This window comes from Stenella coeruleoalba (genome assembly GCF_951394435.1).
Source record: "Stenella coeruleoalba genome assembly, chromosome: 6".
Taxonomy (NCBI): Eukaryota; Metazoa; Chordata; class Mammalia; order Artiodactyla; family Delphinidae; genus Stenella; species Stenella coeruleoalba.
In genome coordinates this window covers 65,498,731-65,521,960 of record NC_137151.1, presented here as the reverse complement: position 1 = coordinate 65,521,960, position 23,230 = coordinate 65,498,731, and the positions used below count along the sequence as shown (strand labels likewise).

Here is a 23,230-nt window from a genome sequence, read left to right as displayed (position 1 = left end):
TTAATGTGTATTGTGTTCTGTTTTTCAAATTAATAACATTGAACTTAAAATTAATTCCAAACAAATAAAAATTTCAGGCATTTTAAAATAGAATTATAAGAATGAACAATAATGCATTTTGACTTTGAATGAATGTGGAAAGTTTTAAGGGGGTGGATAAACACTTGAAATGGACCTTGAAGGATGAGAAGGCTTCCAGCAGGTGCAGGATGGGTTGCAGCTGAGAAGTGGTACTTGAGGCCAAAGAGCAGTGAAGGCCCAGAGACATGGTGGCATTTAACATGATTGTGTAGAGGGCTGGAACCAGAGACTTCGAGTAGGGGGCAATTGACTAGATGGGAGATACAGCAGCTAAAGTCATTTGGGGACAAATCAGAGAGGGTCTTTATTTATTTTTTTAATATTTATTTATTTATTTGGCTGCACCGGGTATTAGTTGCAGCACATGGGATCTTCTTGCCTCGTGCGGGATCTTTAGTTGTGGTATGAGGGATCTTTTAGTTGTGGCATGCGAACTCTTAGTTGTGGCATGTGGGATCTAGTTCCCTGACCAGGGGTCGAATCCGGGCCCCCTGCATTGGGAGTGCGGAGTCTTAGCCACTGGACCACCAGGGAAGTCTAGGGAAGGACTTTAATGTCATGCTAAGGAGTTGCACTGTATTTTTTTTGAGAAATAAGGAGCCAGCAGGGAATTTGGAGGAAGGGAATGATAGACCCTAATCTGTATTTTAGAAAGATTGATCAGAACTGGAGTGGAAAGGGTCAGGGGAAGGAAGAAAATGTTCAGTCAGGGATGAGTTCTTAGCTAAGTTTCGGTAGCTTAAATTTTTAGTGAACTCAGAATTCACAAGAGTTTTGTGACTCTGTCCAGAAAACTTCTGGCAGCCTGGCATGGGAAAGGAGAAAGAAGAGAATGACAGGAACTCAGGGTTAGTAGTTAGCAAGGTAGGCACAATGGGAGATCATGAGAATAAATCAGAATATTGTTAAAATGGTTACAATGGTATGAGGTCCAGGCATAGAGGGCCTGAAGGATTGAGAGCTCAGACAAGTTTTAAGTGCAAAGAACAGGTTCAATGGAAGAAATAAAATAGGAGCAAGGAAGAGATGGAAGAGTTGGGTTGAAGCAGGGAATTTTAGAGTCTGAGAACTTAGAGGTAGAGAAGTTTAGAATTGAAGAGGAGGTTCATGCGATGGGTATCTTGGATTGGTGGTGAAAGAGGTATGCATATAAAGATGATGGGAATTAAGTGTTTCGAGGACTTATAGGGAAAGAGTGTGAGAGGGTTGTCTGTTGAGGCTATAGCAGGAGGTGAGATAGAAAGGAATGAAAACTTGGATTCGAGTCTAGAAGTTATGTCCTCACTGTAAATGGAAAGCAACCCTCGTATATTTTAATGAAGTTTCATGGATCACGGATTTGGTAATTCTGTGTGCTGATTAGGGTTCATGTGTACACACTGCATTTTCCATCACGAAAATCAGAAAATAAAGTAGCTGGTCTTGTGGTAGATGATGTGGAAAAGAATTAAATAAGAGGGCTGAGAGGTGATCAGGGAGGTACTTGACCACATTTACATTAGCTTTGTCCTTCCTAGTGTGCTGGGCATACTGAGTCTTTGAAAAGGATCGACTGTTGATACAGGCTCTTCTTAGTCCGTGAACTTCCTGTGTGGCCAAGCTAAAGGATTGCCCACCAATGGAAAGTGGTATCCTGTATCAGATACCATTTTAAATGGCCTCTCCCCCAATAATAACTAAGAAGTATACAGACATTACAGAACACTGATTAAGGACTCCTCCACATTGGATGTAACAAGATATTAACGTTTCAGACTTCCTGCCTTGAATGGTGTGCATCTTGAGGACAAGAAAGACATGTTTTTCATTTAAGTATGTAGTGAAAGCATCTGTTTCACTAATGCCTTTGTTTTTCCTGGTTGTAGGAAACTGTACTGGTCAGACCGAGGAACCGACAGTGGCATTCCCCCCAAGATTTCAATATGTAGTGAAAGCATCTGTTTCACTAATGCCTTTGTTTTTCCTGGTTGTAGGAAACTGTACTGGTCAGACCGAGGAACCGACAGTGGCATTCCCCCCAAGATTGCCAGCGCCAACATGGATGGTACATCTCGAAAAACTCTCTTTACTGGGAGCCTTGATAATGTGGCGTTTATCACCCTCGATATTGAGGAGCAGAAACTCTACTGGGCAGTCAGCAGCACGGGAGTGGTATGAGCACACTTTCTAGTCTGCTGTTCTTTGTCGCCGAGCTTGCACAGCTGACATTGATTGTTCTGAGTTGTCTGGCAGTGGTTCTCAAGAAATCTCACTTGGCCATTTGTACCAGTGTTTTATTGCCCTTTCTCTCAATAACTTCTTTCCCTGAAGTCCAGTTCTTTATAGGGTGTGCATGGTTCCTTACAGAATGTTTATTTTTTCCCTCATTCTTTCTTTTTCTTCAAGATAAAATAATTCCATTTCTCATTTTGTGTTTGTCCTTTAAGAACCCTTTCTTTCATGTTTCAGTGATTTCAGTGCTTTTCTTTGCAAGTTCTCAAAGGCTCTCCGATTGCAGAGACTAAGAAAAAAAAAAAATAGCAAGCTTCTGAGCTCAGTGTCCCCTCACAGCTACATATGACACTCTAATGTCCTAACATGGTAGATGGATGTGTGAAAACTCCCTTTCCTGGTAATTTTAAACTCGAAGGTGGAGTTCATTACATTCTGCCATAAGAAGCAGGAACTATAAATTCCATTCATTGACAGAAATAACATTTGATCTTCACTACTGTGCTTATGCAGCTGAGCTGGGACTGGGCACATAGAAGGTGCTCAGTAATAATTATTGCTCAACTAAAATATTGTTTTGGATGTTGAGTGTGTGCTAGTCTCTTCCTTGCTTTAAAGAACAGGAGTGATTTCAGAGCTGTCTTTGACATGGGTGCTCTCCATAAAATTGTCCGGTAGGTTTGGTTTTCAGTTCATGACCGCTCGCCGAGTACTCATTTCACTCCTGATATGTGTTTATAATGTTGAAAAAGAAGTAGGTGATGTGTGTGAAAGCACTTTGCAGAAGCTCTTGCCACATGGTGTGGCTTCTGCTTACAAATTAGTGTGTCCCAGACCAGACTCCCCAGGCCCCTCCCCTTCCTGTTTCCACATCTGCTCCGCTCTCTGGAATCTGTGAGCTGGTTGGCGGTATGACTCTGCATCCTTTCTCCTAGGCTAGAACCCACATGTTCCTCCTTCAGTCTAATAACCACATCCTTATTTAATCATCACAAAATCCTGGCAGCTTGTCCCCATGCCTCTTCTCTCAGGTCCAGCCTTTTTCTGCCACTTCCACCATTCTGGGCCACTTCTCTCTAGCCTTGACGAGAGCACGACCCTCACTAATGAACCTGTGTTAGTGATGGAGGCATGTGGTCTTCATAAAACCACAAGGAACCCTGGAACCCTGGCCCAGATAAGTAGCTCCAGATACTTCAGCCAAGCGTGGTCAGCTCATCTGGTCCTGGTCACTCCCTCAGCAGCTCCCCTCAGAGCTTATCTCCCCTGTTCTCTACCCTTCCAGAACCTCTGTCTGTTTCTAGGGCATAACCTGCTCTCATAACTGCTGGGTTCCCTTGTCCAGGAAGGCAGGAGCCACACCCCGTTTCTCTGTTACCAGCACTCAGCTCAGATCCTGGCGCAGAGGAGGCACTTGAGACAAGTTTCTGGAATGAAATCAAACCAGCTATGTCTACATTTTGTTTTTCTTCCAGAGCAGAATGCTTGTCACTTCCCGTTAGGAACTTCATTCTTGAGTTCTTTCCTAGTTCATCAGAGTCATTTTGACTCAGGCTCGTTACTGTGCTGATATAACAGCGCTATCTTGCTGTCTTGCTGTGAGTGTGTCGAGCACGTTTCCTATCTCCGTTGCAGAAATAGTTGGTGAAGATGTTAAACGCAGGGCCAGTTAGACATTAAATGTGTATTATCCTTGACCAGAAGATCACATGCAGGCATTAGTCCCCTATTCGTCACCATGCCATCTGAGAAAGTTGATTGGCTTATTTGGATTTCAGCTTCATCGTCAGTGAAATGGGCACAATGACGTTTGTCTCACCTACGTAGATGTGACTATCAAATATAGTCAGAAATACAGTCAGAAATCCCTGGAAAGGAGAGAGTGCTATATACATGTGAAACATTATTAAGAGAATATTGGTTTCAAACATTTTCCTCATTGCACCATGAAACAGTCAATAATGAAAATTTTGATCTTTCAGATTGAAAGAGGAAACGTGGATGGTACAAATCGAATGATCCTGGTAAACCATCTTTCCTACCCCTGGGGACTTGCTGTCTACGGCCCCTTCCTTTATTATACCGATGAAGAATATGAGGTCATTGAAAGGGTTGACAAGGCTACTGGGGCCAACAAAATAGTCTTGAGAGATAATGTCCCAAATCTCAGGGGCCTTCAAATTTATCAAAGACATGGTGAGTATTTGTCACTGAAACATACATATTCATGGGTGTATATATATTTATTCATGGGTGTCTGCACACTGACATGCCCACACAACAGACCCACATACGCACAAAACAGTGTGCATACACATGCATGCAAACTGAAATTACCCCAAGATATTTAAAAAATTATAACCATGTCTTAAGCATGGCTAAGTGTCGAAGACTAAGCTGGCATCTGAAAGGCCAGATTGACTGCAGAGTAAACTTACTCCCATTCTTTCCACGGCACTTTAAACTCCTTACTTTGCTTTTATTTTATCATACTCCCTGACATATTACGTATGTGTTTATCATCTGGGTTCTTCATTGGAAGGTAACCTCCATAAGGACAGGTATTTTGTCTGTCTTGTTTCTTACTCTCTCCCCAGTAACTAGAATAGTTGCTGGAGCATTGGAGGTGCTCAGTAAGTATTTGTTGGATATCTGCTGGGAAAGTGATTAACACGATAGAATTTTTTTAATCTTAAAAGGAATACTCTTAGATGTTGCCTTTTTCAATAGATTTTTTTCCCAGAGATAATCTAACTTCTGACTTGCCCCTTTATATTAACATTATGTTCTGGAGATTATTTTTTTATAATTTTGAAATATTTTATAGCTAGCCAAAGATTTGTTTGCTGTCCTATAACCTAGGTTTGTTACTTGGTATTATTTGATTGCATGTTCAAAAAACCCTCAAATATTCTTATTTAATATACTTTAAATCAAATGCTCATCACAGTGTTGATCATGTAATTAAAACGGATATAATTTAAAATGCCAGTACATAGGTCAAGAGGGCAAAAAAAAAAAAATTAGAATTTGTTGACTGACCTCCCTAATTCCTCTAATTCTTGAATGATTTGTGGAAGAAAAACAATTGGTGCTCCATTCTCTATTATTATATAATATATAAGCTATATAACCATTATATAGTTGTGGTCCTGTTTTAAACCTCTGTACATGTTAGTTCTATAAGCAGTAGGCTCTCCAATATTGTTTTTAGGTTAACTCAGATTCCATATTTTGTTACTTAATTTTATAATGACTTATTTGGTGACTCAGTTGAAAAATTTGACATGGAGTGGCAAGTAGGTGGGGTGAAAAGTTACAGACTAATTTTGATTTCATTTAGGCTCCGAATCCTCAAATGGCTGTAGCAACAACGTGAATGCCTGTCAGCAAATTTGCCTGCCTGTACCAGGAAGACTGTTCTCGTGTGCCTGTGCCACCGGATTTAAACTCAGTCCTGATAACCGGACCTGCTCCCCATATCACTCTTTCATTGTTGTTTCCACGCTGTGGGCAATCAGGGGCTTTAGCTTGGAATTGTCAGATCATTCAGAAGCCATGGTGCCAGTGGCAGGCCAAGGTATGCCAACTCCAGTATAAGTCACATCTGACTCCATCTGGTGCCATGTTGAAGTCCTTGGTACCATAAAGCATTTCTCCACGTCTGGATTTGGTACATAAGGAAGCTTGTTTCTCCTGCTTGATAACCATATTCACATGTCCTCATGACTCATCTCTCTTTTCTTATCTCTAAAAAGTCATGGATCTAAGTTACCATCTTGTAAATAAAGTCACTAAGTTTTTCAACCAATTTTTCATTTTGAAAAATATCAAATGCAGAAAAGTTGAAAAAAAGGTATAGAGAACATCCTCATACCCGCTAGATTCAACCATTCTTAACATTTCACCACATTTGAGCCTTCAATCTCTCTGTGTGTTTATGTGTGTATACATACATATACATATATTTTGAATGAACCTTTCGAAGATATATTGCAGATATCATGACACTTCACCCCTGTCTACTTAGCATGCAGCTTGAAGGGCATTATCATCTAATTCGTATTTTTTCCTGTTGGCCTCATAATATTTTTATAACTGTGGATTTGTTCCAGCCAAGATCTAATCAAGATTCATGCATCGTATTTGGAATGTCTGTTTTGTGTCTTTTGATCTGTAGTAGTTACCCCAGTATTTTGTTATGACAGTGATTTTTTTGAAGAGACAAACCTATTGTCTTTTTAGCATCTCACATTGAGGATGTCTGATTACTTCCTCATAGTGTCGTTTAACTTGTCATTCAATTTATACCCTGATTTCCCATGAAATGAAAGTTAGGTCTAATTGCTTGATTAGATTGGGGTTGAACACACTTGAGAAGAATCCTTCACAGATGAAGCTGTGTCCCTGATACAGAACCTCATTAAAAAGGACATAATGTCAGCTTGTGCCCCTCTTAGTAATGCTTAAGCTTGATCACTTGGTTAAGGTGGTCACCGTGAAGTCTCTGCTTATTTTCCCCCTTTGTAATTTGTATGAAATCTTTGGGGTCACACTTTGGTACCCATGAATATGTTTTTCCCTAAGCACCTTTTATTCATTGGTTTGAGCCATTGATGATCCTTGTCTGAAATGATTATTTAATTGGGCATTGCAAAATGGTGATTTTTCTTGTTCTATCATTCCTTCTACATTCATTCTTTTAAAAAAATAATTAATTTTTGTCTGCGTTGGGTCTCTGCTGCTGTGCGCGGGCTTTCTCTAGTTGCGGCGAGCAGGGGCTACTCTTTGTTGTGGTGTGTGGGCTTCTCATCGCGGTGGCTTCTCTTGTTCCGGAGCACGGGCTCTAGGCGCTCAGGCTTCAGTAATTGTGGCATGCGGGCTCAGTAGTCGTGGCATGCGGGCTCAGTAGTCGTGGCGCACAGGCTTAGTTGTTCTGTGGCTTGTGGGATCCTCCCGGACCAGGGATCGAACCCGTGTCTCCAGCATTGGCAGGCGGATTCTTAGCCACTGCACCACCAGGGAAGTCCCTACGTTCATTCTTCTATAAAGGAGAGCTCTCCTTTTTACTGTCACATGCACTCAAGTTTTTATTTTTTTAATTCAGTGTAGAATCATTTAGCATAATTATTCTTTTGATGCTCCAGGCAATCCATTTTGGCAGGAGAGAGCCTCTCAAAGTGACTGCCTGTATTTTTTCGACATGATCCCATTAGTGTTTGAGTGCTTCCTTGTTTCTTGGTCTAATAAATATGTTCCAGGCTCACCTTGTACCTTCCCTTCCCAAACCTATAATTAGCCATTTCTCCCAGGAGCCAGTGCTCTTTACTGTGGGAAGTGGTTTTTAGAAACTAAGATCTGGGGGTAAATATGCTCATTGCAACTGGGAAATAAATAGTTTTATTTCATAATGGGGGCATGGTTGGAGCAGAGGGGGTTGGGAATGAGAGTTTGAGAGGAAGGGCAGACATTTTTAAAACTTCTAGTTCAAGCTAGAGTATTGTTTAATGATCTTTTCTTAAATATTCTAGGGCGAAATGCACTGCACGTGGATGTGGACGTATCTTCTGGCTTTATTTATTGGTGTGATTTTAGCAACTCTGTGCCATCTAATAATGCAATCCGTAGAATCAGACCAGATGGGTCTAGCTTTACAAACATCATTACAGATGGGATAGGAGAAAATGGAGTCCGGGGTATTGCAGTGGATTGGGTAGCAGGTGGGTAAGCTATATAGTGATTTTATTGAAAAGGCTTTTCATGTTTGCATTTCTTATTTATTTATCATCTTATTTATGCTATAAAGTTTAACATAAGTGCGACAGATCTGTTTTTCTGAATGTTTATTGAGATTACTTAAAATAGATTGAATTGTGTTTTTAGAATAAACGTCACAGACTTGTGTCTGTTAATGATAAGGTGTTTCAGTTGACAGATTCATTAGAGATTATCTCATTTGCTTCTATTATTAACAGGATCAAACTGTAGGCAAAATGGATAGAAATATTTAATTATGTAGGTTTATTTCACACTTAAATGAGCGTCTAATTTCTAAATTAGAAATGTCTAAATTTTCATAGAGAAGGGGATATCAAAATATAATGTAAACCATGAAATATGACATTTACTTTAAAGGTTAGCAATTTTACTTGCCGAATTCTTAATTGCTTCCTCATGTTAATGTATGAAAACCGTTTTGATTATTAGGTACTTTATTGTAGTTAAATTGAAATGCCTGACCCAATATTACATTAACTTAGCTATACTGATTCATGTACTTAATTTTGGATTATCACTGAATTTTAATGATACACTGACAAACAAATGTATTGTACTTCTAGAATATAATCCCGTTATATCAAAATAGGTATCACTGTGTGTTATCAAGCTTGGCAAATAGATATTACTTAGAAATATTAAAATATATTATGAAAATCTAGATACTATAATAATTAATTGCCAGTAGTAAACATGGTAATATGGTTAGGTAAAGCTTTAATTTGGTTCTTAAATTCCATTCTTGATTACAAATTTACTACATTATTTCTGAGGATATAGATAAAACACAGCTATGCCCATTCATTTATGTATTGTCTATGATTGCTTTCATGTTACTGTGGCAGAGTAGAGTGTACTGTATACTCTGCAAAGCCTAAAATATTTACTGTTTGGCCCCTTACAGAAAAAGCTTGCCAACCCTTAGTAGCAGTACAACAGACTTCTGACTACATGGAATCAATGCGGGCTCCCTCTCTATTCCTTAAACTATCTTCCTGCCATGCTTTTTATTCTAGCATTTACATTGTTCTTTAATGCCCAAAGGCAAATGGCCTTTTGTTTTGGTGACTTTAGAAGGTCCTTGGGATGAAAACCTCTACACTACTTAGAAAGGCAAGAAAAGATCTCGCGTTAATGCCAAACAGAAAGAGCTTTTGATGACATAGGTAACAACCTGAGATATTGCTGGCTCTCACTCTTTGCTCCTTTCATCATGTTGGAGTAGAAGGTATGTCATGATAATGAGTCTTTGAAGATTCAGGTAGAAGAGGAAGGACATTCTGGAAAATACACCTTTCAGTAGAAAGTGGGTTATGATGTTTGCTATGAATTCGGATCTGCTTTAGAAGCTGAAGAGAGTTACATTCTCTTTAAATGTGAAGAAACAATCTATTTAGTTCCTAAGAGTAAATATTTATTTTTCTAAGTCTAAACTGAGATATTAATCTATCATCCTGGAAAAGACAACATATACTGACCCAAACCTCAATCTTACAAACGGTATCTTCTTCTTCCTTCTTGTTTTTCCATTCATCAGCATGCTCTTCCATTTTTCTGCAGGAAATCTTTATTTCACCAATGCTTTTAGGTCTGAAACACTGATAGAAGTTCTAAGGATCAATACCACTCATCGCCGTGTTCTCCTTAAAACCACAGTGGATATGCCCAGGGATATTGTTGTAGACCCCAAGAACAGATACCTCTTCTGGTCTGACTATGGACAAAACCCAAAGATTGAACGTTCTTTTCTTGACTGTACCAATCGAACTGTGCTTGTATCAAACATCGTTGCCACGCCACGGGGCTTGGCATTGGACCTTAGCAATGGCTACGTTTATTGGGTTGATGATGCTTTAGATTTAATTGCAAGGGTCAGCATTGACGGAGGGGAATCTGAAGTAATTCGTTTTGGCAGTCGTTACCCTGCTCCATATGCCATCACTATATTAGGAAATTCCATCATATGGGTAGACAGGAATTTAAAAAAAATCTTCCAAGCTAGCAAGGAGCCATATAAAACAGATCCACCAACAGTTATAAGGGACAATATCGACTGGCTAAGAGATGTGACCATCTTTGACCAGAATGCTCAGCCCCGGTCACCAGCAGAGGTCGACAACAACCCTTGCTTGGAGGATAATGGAGGATGCACCCATTTCTGCTTTGCTCTGCCTAAATTGCACACCCCAAAATGTGGCTGTGCCTTTGGGACCCTGCAAGGTGATGGCAAGAGCTGTGCCATTTCATCAGAAAATTTCCTCATCTTTGCCTTGGATGATTCCTTGAGGAGCTTACACTTTGACCCTGAGGACTATAGTCAACCTTTCACAGCAATAAGTGTGGAAAGAATTGCCGTGGCCCTAGACTATGACAGCATAGATAACAGAATCTACTTCACACAAATTTTACAATCTGGAAAAGGCCAGATTTCCTATGTCAACCTGAATTCAAGGAGCAGTTCTCCCACCGTTGTTGTTTCGGGTAAGTGCACACTAAGTGTAGCTTATCTTGGACGGAGACACAATGGGGTCAACACACATGGATAACCCAGGGGTTCTAAAATGCATATTGAGACTCTAACTTCTTTTTGTGTTTTTGTTGGTGTATGTCCAGGCATAGGGAATCCTGAGGGCATTGCCTTTGACTGGATCAATAGAAGAATTTATTACAGTGACTACACCAACCAGACAATTAAGTCCATTGCCACGGATGGGTCTAAGCACACTGTGATAGCCCGAGTTACAAAGCCAAGAGCAATTGTGTTAGATCCTTGCCAAGGGTATGCCATGGTCTACTTATTTCTGGAGGGAGTGGGGTCTGAAATTATTTTATGCTCATAGAGAGTCAGTGTTTTGTGGGCTTGTAGCACTGTAGCTACAGATTCAAGGGTGAAAGAGCATGAGTGACTCTACCTGGGAAGGAACTCCCGTTGATGCTAGGAAAATTGGCAGCATACTAGCAAATTAATGCTCTGACTCAGTAAATCCACATTGGGCAAGTTGTACGGATGGGAATGGAGTAGGGTTTCATTTTGCCATATTGGTGTCAATTTACAGTTAAAGAATGCTGCCATCTGTCTTAAGTAAAAAGAGTGAGGTTCTTCGTGATGAATTATGACTCCTTTTGGATCACTAGGTACATGTATTGGACCGACTGGAGTACTAATGCCCAAATTGAGAGAGCCACACTGGGAGGAAACTTCCGGGAATCCATCGTGAACAGTGACCTGGTCTGGCCCAACGGGCTCACTCTGGACTATGAAGAAGGCTTTCTCTACTGGGCAGATGCTAATCTGTATGTGTCTTTGGTTATTCCTGTGGGTGTTGATGAGAAGATTTCTTCCTTCCTCTTCAGAAAAAGAGGGATATGCATAATGTGATGAAATATTGGTGAATACACCTGTGAAAATTGATGTATATCATGAGATTGAATAATTGTGAACTGAAGGCATCTAAAGATGCATTACTAGACAAGTTAATTTCAACTATAATTACAAATGTAGTCATTCAATTTATAATTTACGGGCCCCATGTAAGTACCATAAAATATGAATGGCTTTTCAATGCACACTGATAGTAAGTTTTCTCTGGGCTTTAGCATTCAGTATCTTGTAAAAACATTTTCCTTCAGTCTTTGTCTTTTCGTTGTCTTCTCAAAAAAGTTCTTTCTTCTGTGCCAGCTTCTTCTCAATTTCATAGTGTTTTGCTTATAAACTTCTGTCAGCTCTAATTTTATATGTAACTCTCCAAGTACTCCTGAAATTACTCACATTCCAATCATCCGAATGATTGAAGAGATGAGATGATTTTGTTTATTATGACTGGTGTCTACATGGTGGGAATCTTAACTTTTCTTGCTTATTTTCTTATGATTTTGGTCTTGTGCCACTGAGCACCTAACAACTTCATCTTTATTTTCTCGCTTGAAAACAAAGCAGTGATGTTTTGTGTCTAAATTTGGATCATTCTAGGTAAATATCTCAAAGTAAATGACAAATGGAAAAAATCATTAAGGGAGTGGGAAGGGAAAAGTAATTCACATTTTTAAAAAAAATATTTATTTATTTGGCTGCATCGGGTCTTAGTTGCAGCATGCGGGAATCTTTAGTTGCAGCATGTGGGATCTAGTTCTCTGACCAGGGATTGAACCCGGGTCCCCCGCATTAGGAGTGCGGAGCCTTAGCCACTGGACCACCAGGGAAGTGCCATGTAATTCACATTTTATTGAGTGACTACTTTGTACTAAACACCAAGTACCATGCAATTACATGTATTATTTCATAATGCTCTCCCGTTTTCAAATGTTAGTCTGGTTCCCTTTGTAGGATTACTTGTGGGTTATATTAATATGTGGAAATCAATGATTTATATAGGCCATTGTTTGATAAGCAGATGAAGTTCTCCCGTTACCAGAAGAAACATTTCTTGCTGCCATATGCTGCACTTGAAAGTTGGGGGCTTGTGTAAAGCCATGGTTGGGCTCAGGCATTGGGTACCAGTTGAGAAACTTATTCTTTCTGGATTCCAGCTTTTTTTTTTTTTCCCCCATCTTCGTTTTAGGCAGAAGATTGAGCGCATCACTCTACAGGGCCTGGAGCGGGAGGTCATTGTCAGCAGAGCCAATAATCCTTTTGGTTTGGCTGTCTATGGCCAGTATGTTTACTGGACTGACTGGTTCAATAAAAAAATTTACCGAGCAAACAAATATGATGGGTCAAGTCAGACTGCAATGACCACGACTCTTCCCTTCCTGCCTAAGGGTATTCGTGCTGTCGTGAAGGACCAACAGCAGTGTCACAATCCTTGCGATCAGTTTAATGGGGGCTGCAGCCATATTTGTGCACCAGGTAAGGCACTGGCCATGAAGATAGACTCATGGAGAGTAATAATAATGATGACCACTAGTAAGGAAGGCTGAGGGAATATTCAGCTCTAATAGGAGAAAAAATTCTCTTTGTTTTCAGAGTAACTTTTAAAATAGATTTCAGGGTTTGTATGTTGAGAAGAAGACTTTGAAAGGTTTCTTTTGTATTCCATATGGAGCCTTCTTACAAAGACGTTTTTAATTCAAGCTTGATGGAGGTAAAAAGAAACGTGCAGGTTAGGCTGCTGCATCTCATGTCTTGAATAGAAATTTCATCAATGAGCTAACGTTCCTTATAAAAGGATTTAATTCTTTCACTTAGGAGGTACAGTTTATAGTGGATATTTTAGAGTGTGGTGTGTGCTTCAGAAGTGTGTTTTATAGAGAACAACAAATTCATAGGAAGACGTGCCTTTTGAGACTGTTGCTTTGCAGATTTTGCTGAGAAGGTAGAATCATTGCTAACGTTTCAGTGAAGACAAGAGATAGTGGTTTAAAGATTAAGGTGAAGTAGCCACATTTATTAGAAATTGGTGGTGGTTCTTATTGATGGAAAAATGACTCAGAGTAGAGTTTCCATGGCTTGTCTTATAGCGTGTTTAATATAGAAGCTGTGGCCAATGCTCTTCTGGAGGAGAAAATATGAATGTTTGCTACACAAATCTTTAGCTTTTCCTGGGCCTACCTTTCTTCAGGTCCAAATGGCCCTGAGTGCCAGTGTCCACACGAGGGCCACTGGTACCTGGCCAACAACAATAAGTACTGCATCCGGGATAATGGTACAAGGTGCCATAGTTCCAAGTTCACCTGCCTCAATGGGAACTGCATCCCAGAGCAGTGGAAATGTAACGACATCGATGACTGTGGTGACAGCAGTGACGAGCTGGAAACTCTCTGTGGTGAGTTGGACTCTTGGAACTTTTGTTAAGAACTCACAATGTGCCAAGTGTTTGGTCCTTTTAGAAGTGAAAAACATTTACTCTGAGAATCTAGACTTGCACTTTGCTTAAATCGCACATAAGCTGATATATGTGCTGTGAAGTAGTGTATGATGCTTTATTAGGAAGCACCTCTATAGTGGTTAAGAGCAAAGGTGCTGGATGCCATTTACAGTCTGTAGAGCCCTGGGAAAGTTACTTAACCTCTCTGAGCCTCGATCACATTAAAGCATTGTGTCTGAAAACTTAACGTGATTAAGTTTAATGTGATTGAGATAAACTTATACAGTGAGATGGCAGAGAAATGGAGTGACTTTGCCATTTGCTTAAAATACTTCATTTGCTAAAAGAAGCATACAAAATATTTGCTTAATCTAACTAATTTAAAGTGTCATCTCACTTTGCATGCAGTGCGTTTTGCCTTGGAAGGTAAACCCAAAGTGTCTTATTTTATTTGCTTGTATCTTTTTTAGAAAATGGGATGATGCTTTAATCCAGAAGCTTCTTCAATGTTTTTTTTCCCCTCCTCTTAGCCTATCACACCTGCCCTTTGACGAGCTTCACCTGTGCCAACGGGCGATGTGTCCAGTATCGTTATCGTTGTGATCACTACAATGACTGTGGTGACAACAGTGATGAGGCAGGGTGCCTGTTCAGGGCTTGTAACGAAACCACGGAATTTACTTGCAGTAATGGAAAGTGCATCCCGCTTCACCTAGTCTGTGATGGAATGGACCACTGCCATGATCACAATGCTTCAGATGAGAAAAATTGCTGTAAGTTCATCTTCAGTACTTGTGCTTTGGAGTCTTGAAGTCTTAGAGCTTGGGAGATGAAATTTTTATATAAAGACAATGCATTTTCTGAGAAAAAACCCCATCGTATTCATCTAAAACATACATTTCATTTTAATACAGTCTACTAAGCGATTTTTTAAAACTATTCTACCTAGTATTTGAATTATTCACCTAAATTTATGGATCTGTACAACCATTCACTATTTAACGTTCAGTATTTTCTCCTTGGTTTATACATCTGACGGTTTGAAAGCTCTACCAGTGGTTACTGACAAAAACGATTGATTAATGTGTTGTGTTTAATGTTTGTTGTGCAAAAAGGTATGTAGTACAGTGTTGACTGAAATGATTTGTCTCTTTAGTTTTTCTGATAAATTGCTTTTTAGTGAATTGGTTTTCCAAAATTTCTGGGATTTGCACTTTAGAATCTTGAGAAAACAAAAGGGCGGAGCGTGAGCACAAATGTATTTTTAGTTTGGGTATATCTACATGTTCCATTGCTTTTGTAGGCACTTAAACACAATATTTATTCAGGTGTGCCTTTTTTTTTTTTTTTAATCAACAAGTGGCCAATCTGTTTCATCTATCTCCCCAAACTTTTTTTTTTTTTTTTTTTGGCGGTACTTGGGCCTCTCACTGCCGTGGCCTCTCCCGTTGTGGAGCACAGGCTCTGGACGCGCAGGCTCAGCAGCCATGGCTCACGGGCCCAGCCGCTCCGCGGCATGTGGGATCCTCCTGGACCGGGGGCACGAACCCGTGTCCCCTGCATCGGCAGGCGGACTCTCAACCACTGCGCCACCAGGGAAGCCCCCAAACTTTATTTTGAGTATTTTAATGCAACTCCCAGACATACATATCACTGATAAAGACCTTCTGAAAAACAACTACTATGCCAGTATTATGCCCAACAAAATCAACAATACTTATTTAATATCCTCTAGTACTCAGTCCATATTCAAATTTTATCACTTGTCCCCAAATGTCAACAGTTGCTCTGTTCAAATTATGATTCAGGCAAGGTCTACACATTGATTTAGGCTGGAATTGAGGCCTAGTGATTTGATTACATTAGACTCAATTCTTTGGGCAAGAACACTTCATAGGTGGAGTTATTTCTTGTCGTATCACATAATGAAGCACATAATGCTTGATTGTTCCGCTTTAAGTGAGGATGAAATTAATTAGTGAATTTAGAAGTCAGCCTGAATCTTCCCTTAGGAAGTTCCCATCAACCTTTCACCCAGGGGTTTTAGCATCCATGGATGGTTGTTCCATAAATTCATTATTACTTTAAGGGTTACAAAATAGGCATTTTAAAATTTTGTCGTTCCTTGCACATTTATTAGCTGACGTTCCATAAAGAAGAAATTTCCCTTATTAACTATTTTGTTATCCTGAAATAAAATTCTGCAGGGTAAATGTCTGATTCCTTTCCTTTGTCATTTTTGAGAGTAATGAGTTGGTGACCAATGAGCACTAAGTTTTTGCTTTGTTTTGTTTTTACTATTGTGTTAAACTCATGGATTTTTACGTTTTTGAGTTTAAATGCAGTGAAGTAAGTTACTGGTTTCGGTGCTTAATTGTTCTATCTTCGGCCAGCAGGAACCCTGGTAAAGTTGGGTTCTCTGTTATTTTGACTTGACCCCATTCAGTCTTCCATAGCTCAGACTTGTACATTTCCTGTCTCAGACCTGGAATTGGCCTCATTCCTTTTGTGGTATTTAAAAATTACCACAGTGTTGCATTACCCATTCCTATTTGGCTTTTATTGCTTCTAGGCCTTTTTATTGGACAGAGCTAGGAAATACAATTCTTAAGGGGAAAAAAAATGATATTGGTATTTTCCATTTTAATTTGGGATAACAGGTTTTTTACCTTTTGGATTTTATAATCATGTCTGTTTTACTTAAAAATCTTGGTTTGTAATAAGTGACATTAACATAGTCACTTATTTGCTTTATTCTATAATAATTTCAACATGCCTATAAGAATTTCAACGTAACCACACAAATATAATTAAAGATTTTAGGTCCTTCTTGTTCTTAGATTATTTCCCACTAGGAATATGCAGTCATTTGTTACTGTTTCCAAATTTTAGGAATTGCTTTTCTTTATCTATTTTTATTTCATTATGTTTATTTATACAAAATAATGTGCATGGTTTCATAGTCAAAATTATATGACAAGGTGCATTCACAGAAGTCCTTCTTCCTTGTCCTCTCCACCCTGCTCCCTCCATACTATTCTCAATCTGTTCATAGGGGTTACAATTTTCATTAGTTTTATCTTTTCATCGTTGTTGTTTTTAGTGTAAGCATTTCTTTCTTGCTAGACATACACACTGCCATCATTTTTCTTACACAAAAGATAGCCTAGTGTTCTGCTTTTTTTTTTTTTTTTTTTTTCCGGTACGCGGGCCTCTCACTGTTATGGCCTCTCCCGCTGTGGAGCACAGGCTCCGGACGTGCAGGCTCAGCGGCCATGGCTCACGGGCCCAGCCGCTCCACGGCATGTGGGATCTTCCCGGACCGGGGCATGAACCCGTGTCCCCTGCATTGGCAGGCGGACTCTCAATCACTGCGCCACCAGGGAAGCCCTCTGCTTTCTTACTGTTGATATATCCTGGAGATCATACCATCATTCCTTATCAATATACAGAGATCTTCATTCCTTTTTACAGCTACATATTACTCCATTGTGTGGATATGCCATCATTTATTTAACCAAGAGTGGGGATTCATGCTGATGCTATTAAATAATGAAAACAGACAATTAAAACTATAAAGCAGCCTCCCCTCACCTCCATGGCCTCCGGTATCAGCTGGAAATATCTCTTTTTACTGTAGAATGTATGGCATCCCATAAGTGTCATGGATCATGCCTCTGTGATAGCTTTGAACATCCTTCCCTTCTGGTGGTTTGATTCTGCAATAGATCTGTTAGCGTGGACGTGTATGATGTGTATGTGGTGGGTAAGTTCCAAATGTTTATCTGGTTGTCTTTTTCAAGCTGATCGCACGTGCCAGCCTGGATACGTAAAATGTATGAATTCAACTGTTTGTATTCCTCATCTTTTCTTGTGTGATGGAGACAACGACTGTGGAGATATGAGTGATGAAAACCCCATTTTCTGTGGTAAGATAAAACTGCGTTTCCTTCTGTGGTTCCAGGGATGCATGTCTTGAGCTAATGCAAAGATACATCGCCTGGGTGTTTGGGCTAATTTCAATTTGTCATCTCAAATTGACCTTGTAAGTAGATTCAGTAGGCAGTTACTTTAGGATGTAATTGTAGGGGCATAAGAAGCCCCTTCTCTCTGTTCCCTGGCTGGATGCCTGACTCCAAAAATTTCTTCCAGAGACCAGCTCTAATGCCTATCTTTCTACAATTAAAGACCTTTTGTCTTCAGGAACTCCAGGCAGAATTTGTACATTGAGCCCTTGTATTTGCTCTCAATACATTTGTAGTAGCCATTAGTAACTGAAAGGATTTTTCTCTCTTTTTCATATGTTTGACTTTCAGAAACCTTAATTTCATATTTAGCCATTTGGTTTAATCAAATAATTTCCTGTATCTATTAAACTAAAAGGCCTTTCTTAAGCACGATGATTTTGAGACTATTGGTGTAAATAGATGCATCCTTTAAGAACTTAGTGATTGTCACCAGGCCAGGTTACAGTCCAAGAGCAGGAGTCAGTTGTAAAAACAGCAGCAAGAGGTAGCAGAAAATCTAGAAAACACATTAGACCAGAACTACCTCAGGTTATGTGAGAAAAGAATCAATGTTCACGTGTAGGCAGAGTCATTTACTCAAATGAATTATAAGGATGATTAAGAGCAGAACTTTGATAACTCTCTAGAATCATGGTCTAAGATGGCTAAAAGATTGTGTGTAGGGTGAACTCAGATTTGGTTATATTGTTGTTTTTGCTTTTCAGTAGCATTTATTTTATTTTATGTTATGGCAGAAAACGTAGAACCAAGTTTTCTTTTATCTATAATTTGTGATTTCATGTGTCAAAAAAATAGTCTTTTGGTATTTCTAGCAAATGCAATCCATTTTTGAACTTCTGGAATTTGGAAAAAAATTCTGGGAAACTGGAGTGGTATTGCTCTCCCATACTCTTCCCTCCCAATGGAAAACTTACACAAAAACTCATTTCCCAGGCCTCAGCCTTCCTTTCTTGGCAACTCGTATCCAGATCAGAGATACAGGCAGGTTATTAGGAACAAGCTTGTGTGTTGCTCATGGGTTTTATCTTCTTTGCCTCCTGCAGTCTCTAAGTCGTGTAAGAGCGATGAGTTCCACTGCACATCTGGATCCTGTATTCCTAGCTTTTGGTTTTGTGATCACGAAAGAGATTGTTCTGACGGCTCTGATGAACCTGACACTTGTGGTAAGAGAGTAAACAAGCATGAAAAGCATTGTAATGCGGCTGGAGACCCTCTTCCGACTACTTCAAATATAGACTACGATTCTGGCTGCGGGATGTTTGCACTCCTTACTGAAACCACTCAGCAGACATTCATTAAAAACCTATTCATGCAGGGCACTGGGTGGGTTGCTGATCAGGATATGGAGGCTGCTGATCGATGCAGATGAAAAGAGATTATGTTGGTGATGCACCTGGTACCTGCCTGGCTTGTAGAACTCAATTAATTGTAATTGACTCTGAGTTGGAATTTCTGAACTTGGCTGAGTTCTGACCCATAAGACTGTGGGAGGATCCAAGAGTGATTGAAATCATCATATATAGGTGGAGGGGGCATATGAGGGGCACATATTTCTTTCTGTTCTGTGTGCCAGCTGAGGAGGTAGGGTCCATGGCCATCTGAGCTTCCTGAGATGTTCCAAGGACCTTCTAGTCATATTCTTAGAGGCAGTTGTGTGTTGCTTGTGTTTGAAGGCTGCTATTTACCTTTGCAAGTCCTAATCTATATCCACGCACAATTTTTTTTTACATAATTAAAAAAATATAAAGGTAAAATCGAATACATTGCTTTTTTGTCTGTCAATATTGCTGTATAGGGGTCAGCAAACTATGGCCATGGGCCAGCTGCTTGTCTTTATAAATAAAGTTTCATTAGAATGCAGCCACATCCTGGCTATGGCTGCCTTTTTGCTACAATGGCAGTGTCAAGTAGGCGCGACAGAGAACATATGGCCTGTGAGCCTAAAATATATACTGTCTGGTTAAGAGAGAGTTTGCTGACCCCTGTTACAAAGTCTTCATACTCCTGTTTAATGGCTGTGTGATATTCCATTGAGTGGTTATATGATCATTGAATTAACTGCCTCTATTTTAAGCATTTAGATTGCTTTATTTTTTTCCTGTATTATAAATATCACTGCAGTAAGTACCATCACATATAAAGCTTTTTTTTGGAGTGGTATTTTCTTTTTTCTTTTTATAAATTTATCTATTTATTTTGGCTGCATTGGGTCTTCGTTGCTGCGCGCAGGCTTTCTCTAGTTGCGGTGCACGGGCTTCTCACAGTGGTGGCTTCTCTTGTTGCAGAGCACGGGCTCTAGGGCGCGCGGGCTTCAGTAGTTGTGGCACACAGGCTCAGTAGTTGTGGCGCACGGGCTTAGTTGCTCCATGGCAATGTGGGATCTTCCCGGACCAGGGCTCGAACCTGTGTCCCCTGCATTGGCAGGCAGATTCCCAACGACTGCGACACCAGGGAAGTCCCTGGAGGGGTATTTTCTTAAGACCATTAGCCTAGTTTTGCAGCTGAATTCAGACTATTTTCTATTCCTATCTTCCCTCAGGTTCAAATTCTGTGGCTAATAGAAAATGGTATTAGAAGCTCTTTGCCAATTTCTTTTTCCCCAACACTAAGAGTTTTGAGAAAACAAAGGGCACATAGAGTTTTGAGGATCTGTAAAGGAAATAATTAGTAACTGTTAGGTGGGTAGAATAGTCTTAGAGATTGGTTTAAATATATGAACTATTGGTTCAAATATATGAAGAATAAATATAGTTTCCAGACCTTTCCATGGGAACCAAAGTCATAGTAATTAGTACCAACTGTCTGACATATTTAAATAGAAGTAAACACACAATCTAATATGAATGCATTCTCATAATATGCAGAGATATTTTTTTCTAGTTTTATTGAGATATAATTGACATACAGCACTGTGTAAGTTTAAGGTATAGAGCATGATTTACACACATCATGAAATGATTACCACAATGAGTTTGGTGCACATCCAATACACAGATATTATTTTAAAGAGATAATAAGATGTATATAAAAGAGTAAAATCCCCATTCCTTCACCCTCCTATGGTCCCCTCCCTCCCTAGACATAATCACTATTAAGTGTGAATTCTTCTTATCTTTATCTATATATCCTGACATGTAGTTTTTAAAACACAAATAGGATCTTACTACCTATATTTTTTCTGCAATTTCCCCCTCCCACTTTTTTTTTTAGCCTAACAGTAGCTTGTCACTTAGAAAGTGCAGCTCTATCTGATTCCTTTGCACTGCTGAATATTGCTGTAAAGTATGGGTGTTCCATGTGTTTTTATCCCTTTCCCAGCTGATGGATATTTAGGTTGTTTCCATTTTTTCACTATAAGACATAATGCTAGCATGAACATCCTGCAAATGTGGGAAGATTCTTATAGGCTAGATCTCTAGGACTAGCATTCCTGTGTCAAAGGGGATATGTTTCTTTCAAAGACTGTATTGATATGTACTCTTTTCTTACCAGCTTATGAAAGGTCATGTTTCTCCTTACTGTTATTATTGTGCTGTATTTTTAGTGGTTAAAATTAAATTTTCTTTAGCCCTAGGCTAATTTTGAGGGGTCTCTGGGTTTATTGGCATATGACAACTTGATTCGTTGACATGTGGGATATGATTAAAGAACTCTAATTGGTGTTCTAGAAAGCCCATGCTGTAGTAGGCTTCTCTCAAGATTCCTGAACTGCAAACCACTCTTCTCACCAAGACTGCTTTTTATATTTTTTCAGAGTTTTCTGAGCCAACATGCTTCAGTGATGAATTCAGGTGTGACAATAACAGGTGCATCCAAGTAGAGTGGGTCTGTGATGGTGATAATGACTGTGGGGACATGAGTGATGAGGATGAAAGACACCACTGTGGTAAGTGCAAACAATCAATTCCTCTGCATTGTCACATTCTAGGGAAACTCAGTAGATTTATTTTTCTGTCTTTGGAATATGTGGTTGTCAGAGAGGTTCCTCTTTGTTGAATGCACACAGATAGAATGTTACCTTTATTTTTAGGCCCAAGAATGTTTGATATCATTCACTTAAATGCTTTAAAATGATGAAAAATGATTTTAATGTTTACTTTTTTTCTGTTGCATTTAGGTAATGGAAATAATGTCCTACATTTCTAGAGCATATAAAGAGAACTCAGTTGGCCACTCTTAATAGCAGTTTTAATAGTGTTGCAATTAACTGTGCCTCCAGTTTTATCCATTACCCTAGAGCTGTTAGGGGGTGGGGGGGTCATTCCTTTTAAGTGAATTATGGAACAAACTATGGAACACCATCTCCCATTACCAACAGAGCATAGAACTCTTAGCTAAGGTGTCTTGGAAGAGTGTCTTTCCATGGTAGAATAATAAAAACAATGACTCCATGATGTCTGCATTTGATTGTTACCTCATATGTCCATGACTTTGGTGGTGGTCCATGGTTCTACATATATTCTATGAAATGGGTGGTTGGCAGCTGCACAAACATGGACTGTAGATATACTTTTCTCCCATATCTCCTCACCAAGACTCCCTTCCTCTTGTCTCCTCTTTACCCTCAGTGAGATTGGATAAAATACCTGTATTTTATTCTGCAGGCTTTCATGATTACATGTTAGCATCTTAGCTCTTTCCTAACAGTGTCTTGGTTTCTGACAACTCTTTTTTTTTTTTTTTTTCTGACAACTCTTATTGACATACACAGCTCCTATACACCTAGGAAAGAAGCCCTAGCTTTTTGGAAAATTTTATGACTTTGAGCTATCTAGTCAACCATTGCGAGCTTCAGTTTTCTCATCTGTAGAACTGGCATAAAAATGCCTATCTCACATTGTGTTTGAGTGATTATACTTTGTAAACTAAAAAATGTTACCAAATGTAAGGGATTTTTGGTATCCAATTAATAAAATGTGAGTAGTTTTTTTGTTTGTTTGTTTGTTTGTTTTGTGTGTGTGTGTGTTTTTTTTTTTTTTTTTTTTTTTTTTTTTTTTTTGCGGTACGTGGGCCTCTCACTGTTGTGGCCTCTCCCGTTGCGGAGCACAGGCTCCGGACGCGCAGGCTCAGCGGCCATGGCTCACGGGCCCAGCCGCTCCGCGGCATGTGGGATCTTCCCGGACCGGGGCATGAACCCATGTCCCCTGCATCGGCAGGCAGACTCTCAACCACTGCACCACCAGGGAAGCCCTACCTTTACTTTTTACTTCTGAAAAAAAATCAAAGATCCAAAGCAATTAAAATGAAAATTTGGGAGCGTAGTTTGTCTACCTATTTTCCCTTCATTTCCTTTCATCCCTCAGACTATTATGTAATGTCAAGCAAGAT

General features: G+C 39.5%; 1 protein-coding gene across 2 annotated transcripts in view; it reads left to right on the top strand.

The window, feature by feature from the left end:
• Window positions 1-23,230, top strand: part of LRP2 (LDL receptor related protein 2) — a 198,449-nt gene that overhangs the window by 119,115 nt on the left and 56,104 nt on the right. For both annotated transcript variants that reach the window (XM_079924860.1, XM_079924859.1), the window contains 13 exons: window positions 2,055-2,232; window positions 4,275-4,488; window positions 5,636-5,872; window positions 7,824-8,012; window positions 9,631-10,551; window positions 10,684-10,849; window positions 11,206-11,364; window positions 12,630-12,916; window positions 13,629-13,832; window positions 14,405-14,647; window positions 17,678-17,803; window positions 18,946-19,065; window positions 21,657-21,788. In XM_079924860.1, the coding sequence (XP_079780986.1) occupies window positions 2,055-2,232; window positions 4,275-4,488; window positions 5,636-5,872; window positions 7,824-8,012; window positions 9,631-10,551; window positions 10,684-10,849; window positions 11,206-11,364; window positions 12,630-12,916; window positions 13,629-13,832; window positions 14,405-14,647; window positions 17,678-17,803; window positions 18,946-19,065; window positions 21,657-21,788 (3,176 nt within the window). The remainder of the gene's footprint in view (window positions 1-2,054; window positions 2,233-4,274; window positions 4,489-5,635; window positions 5,873-7,823; window positions 8,013-9,630; window positions 10,552-10,683; window positions 10,850-11,205; window positions 11,365-12,629; window positions 12,917-13,628; window positions 13,833-14,404; window positions 14,648-17,677; window positions 17,804-18,945; window positions 19,066-21,656; window positions 21,789-23,230) is intronic.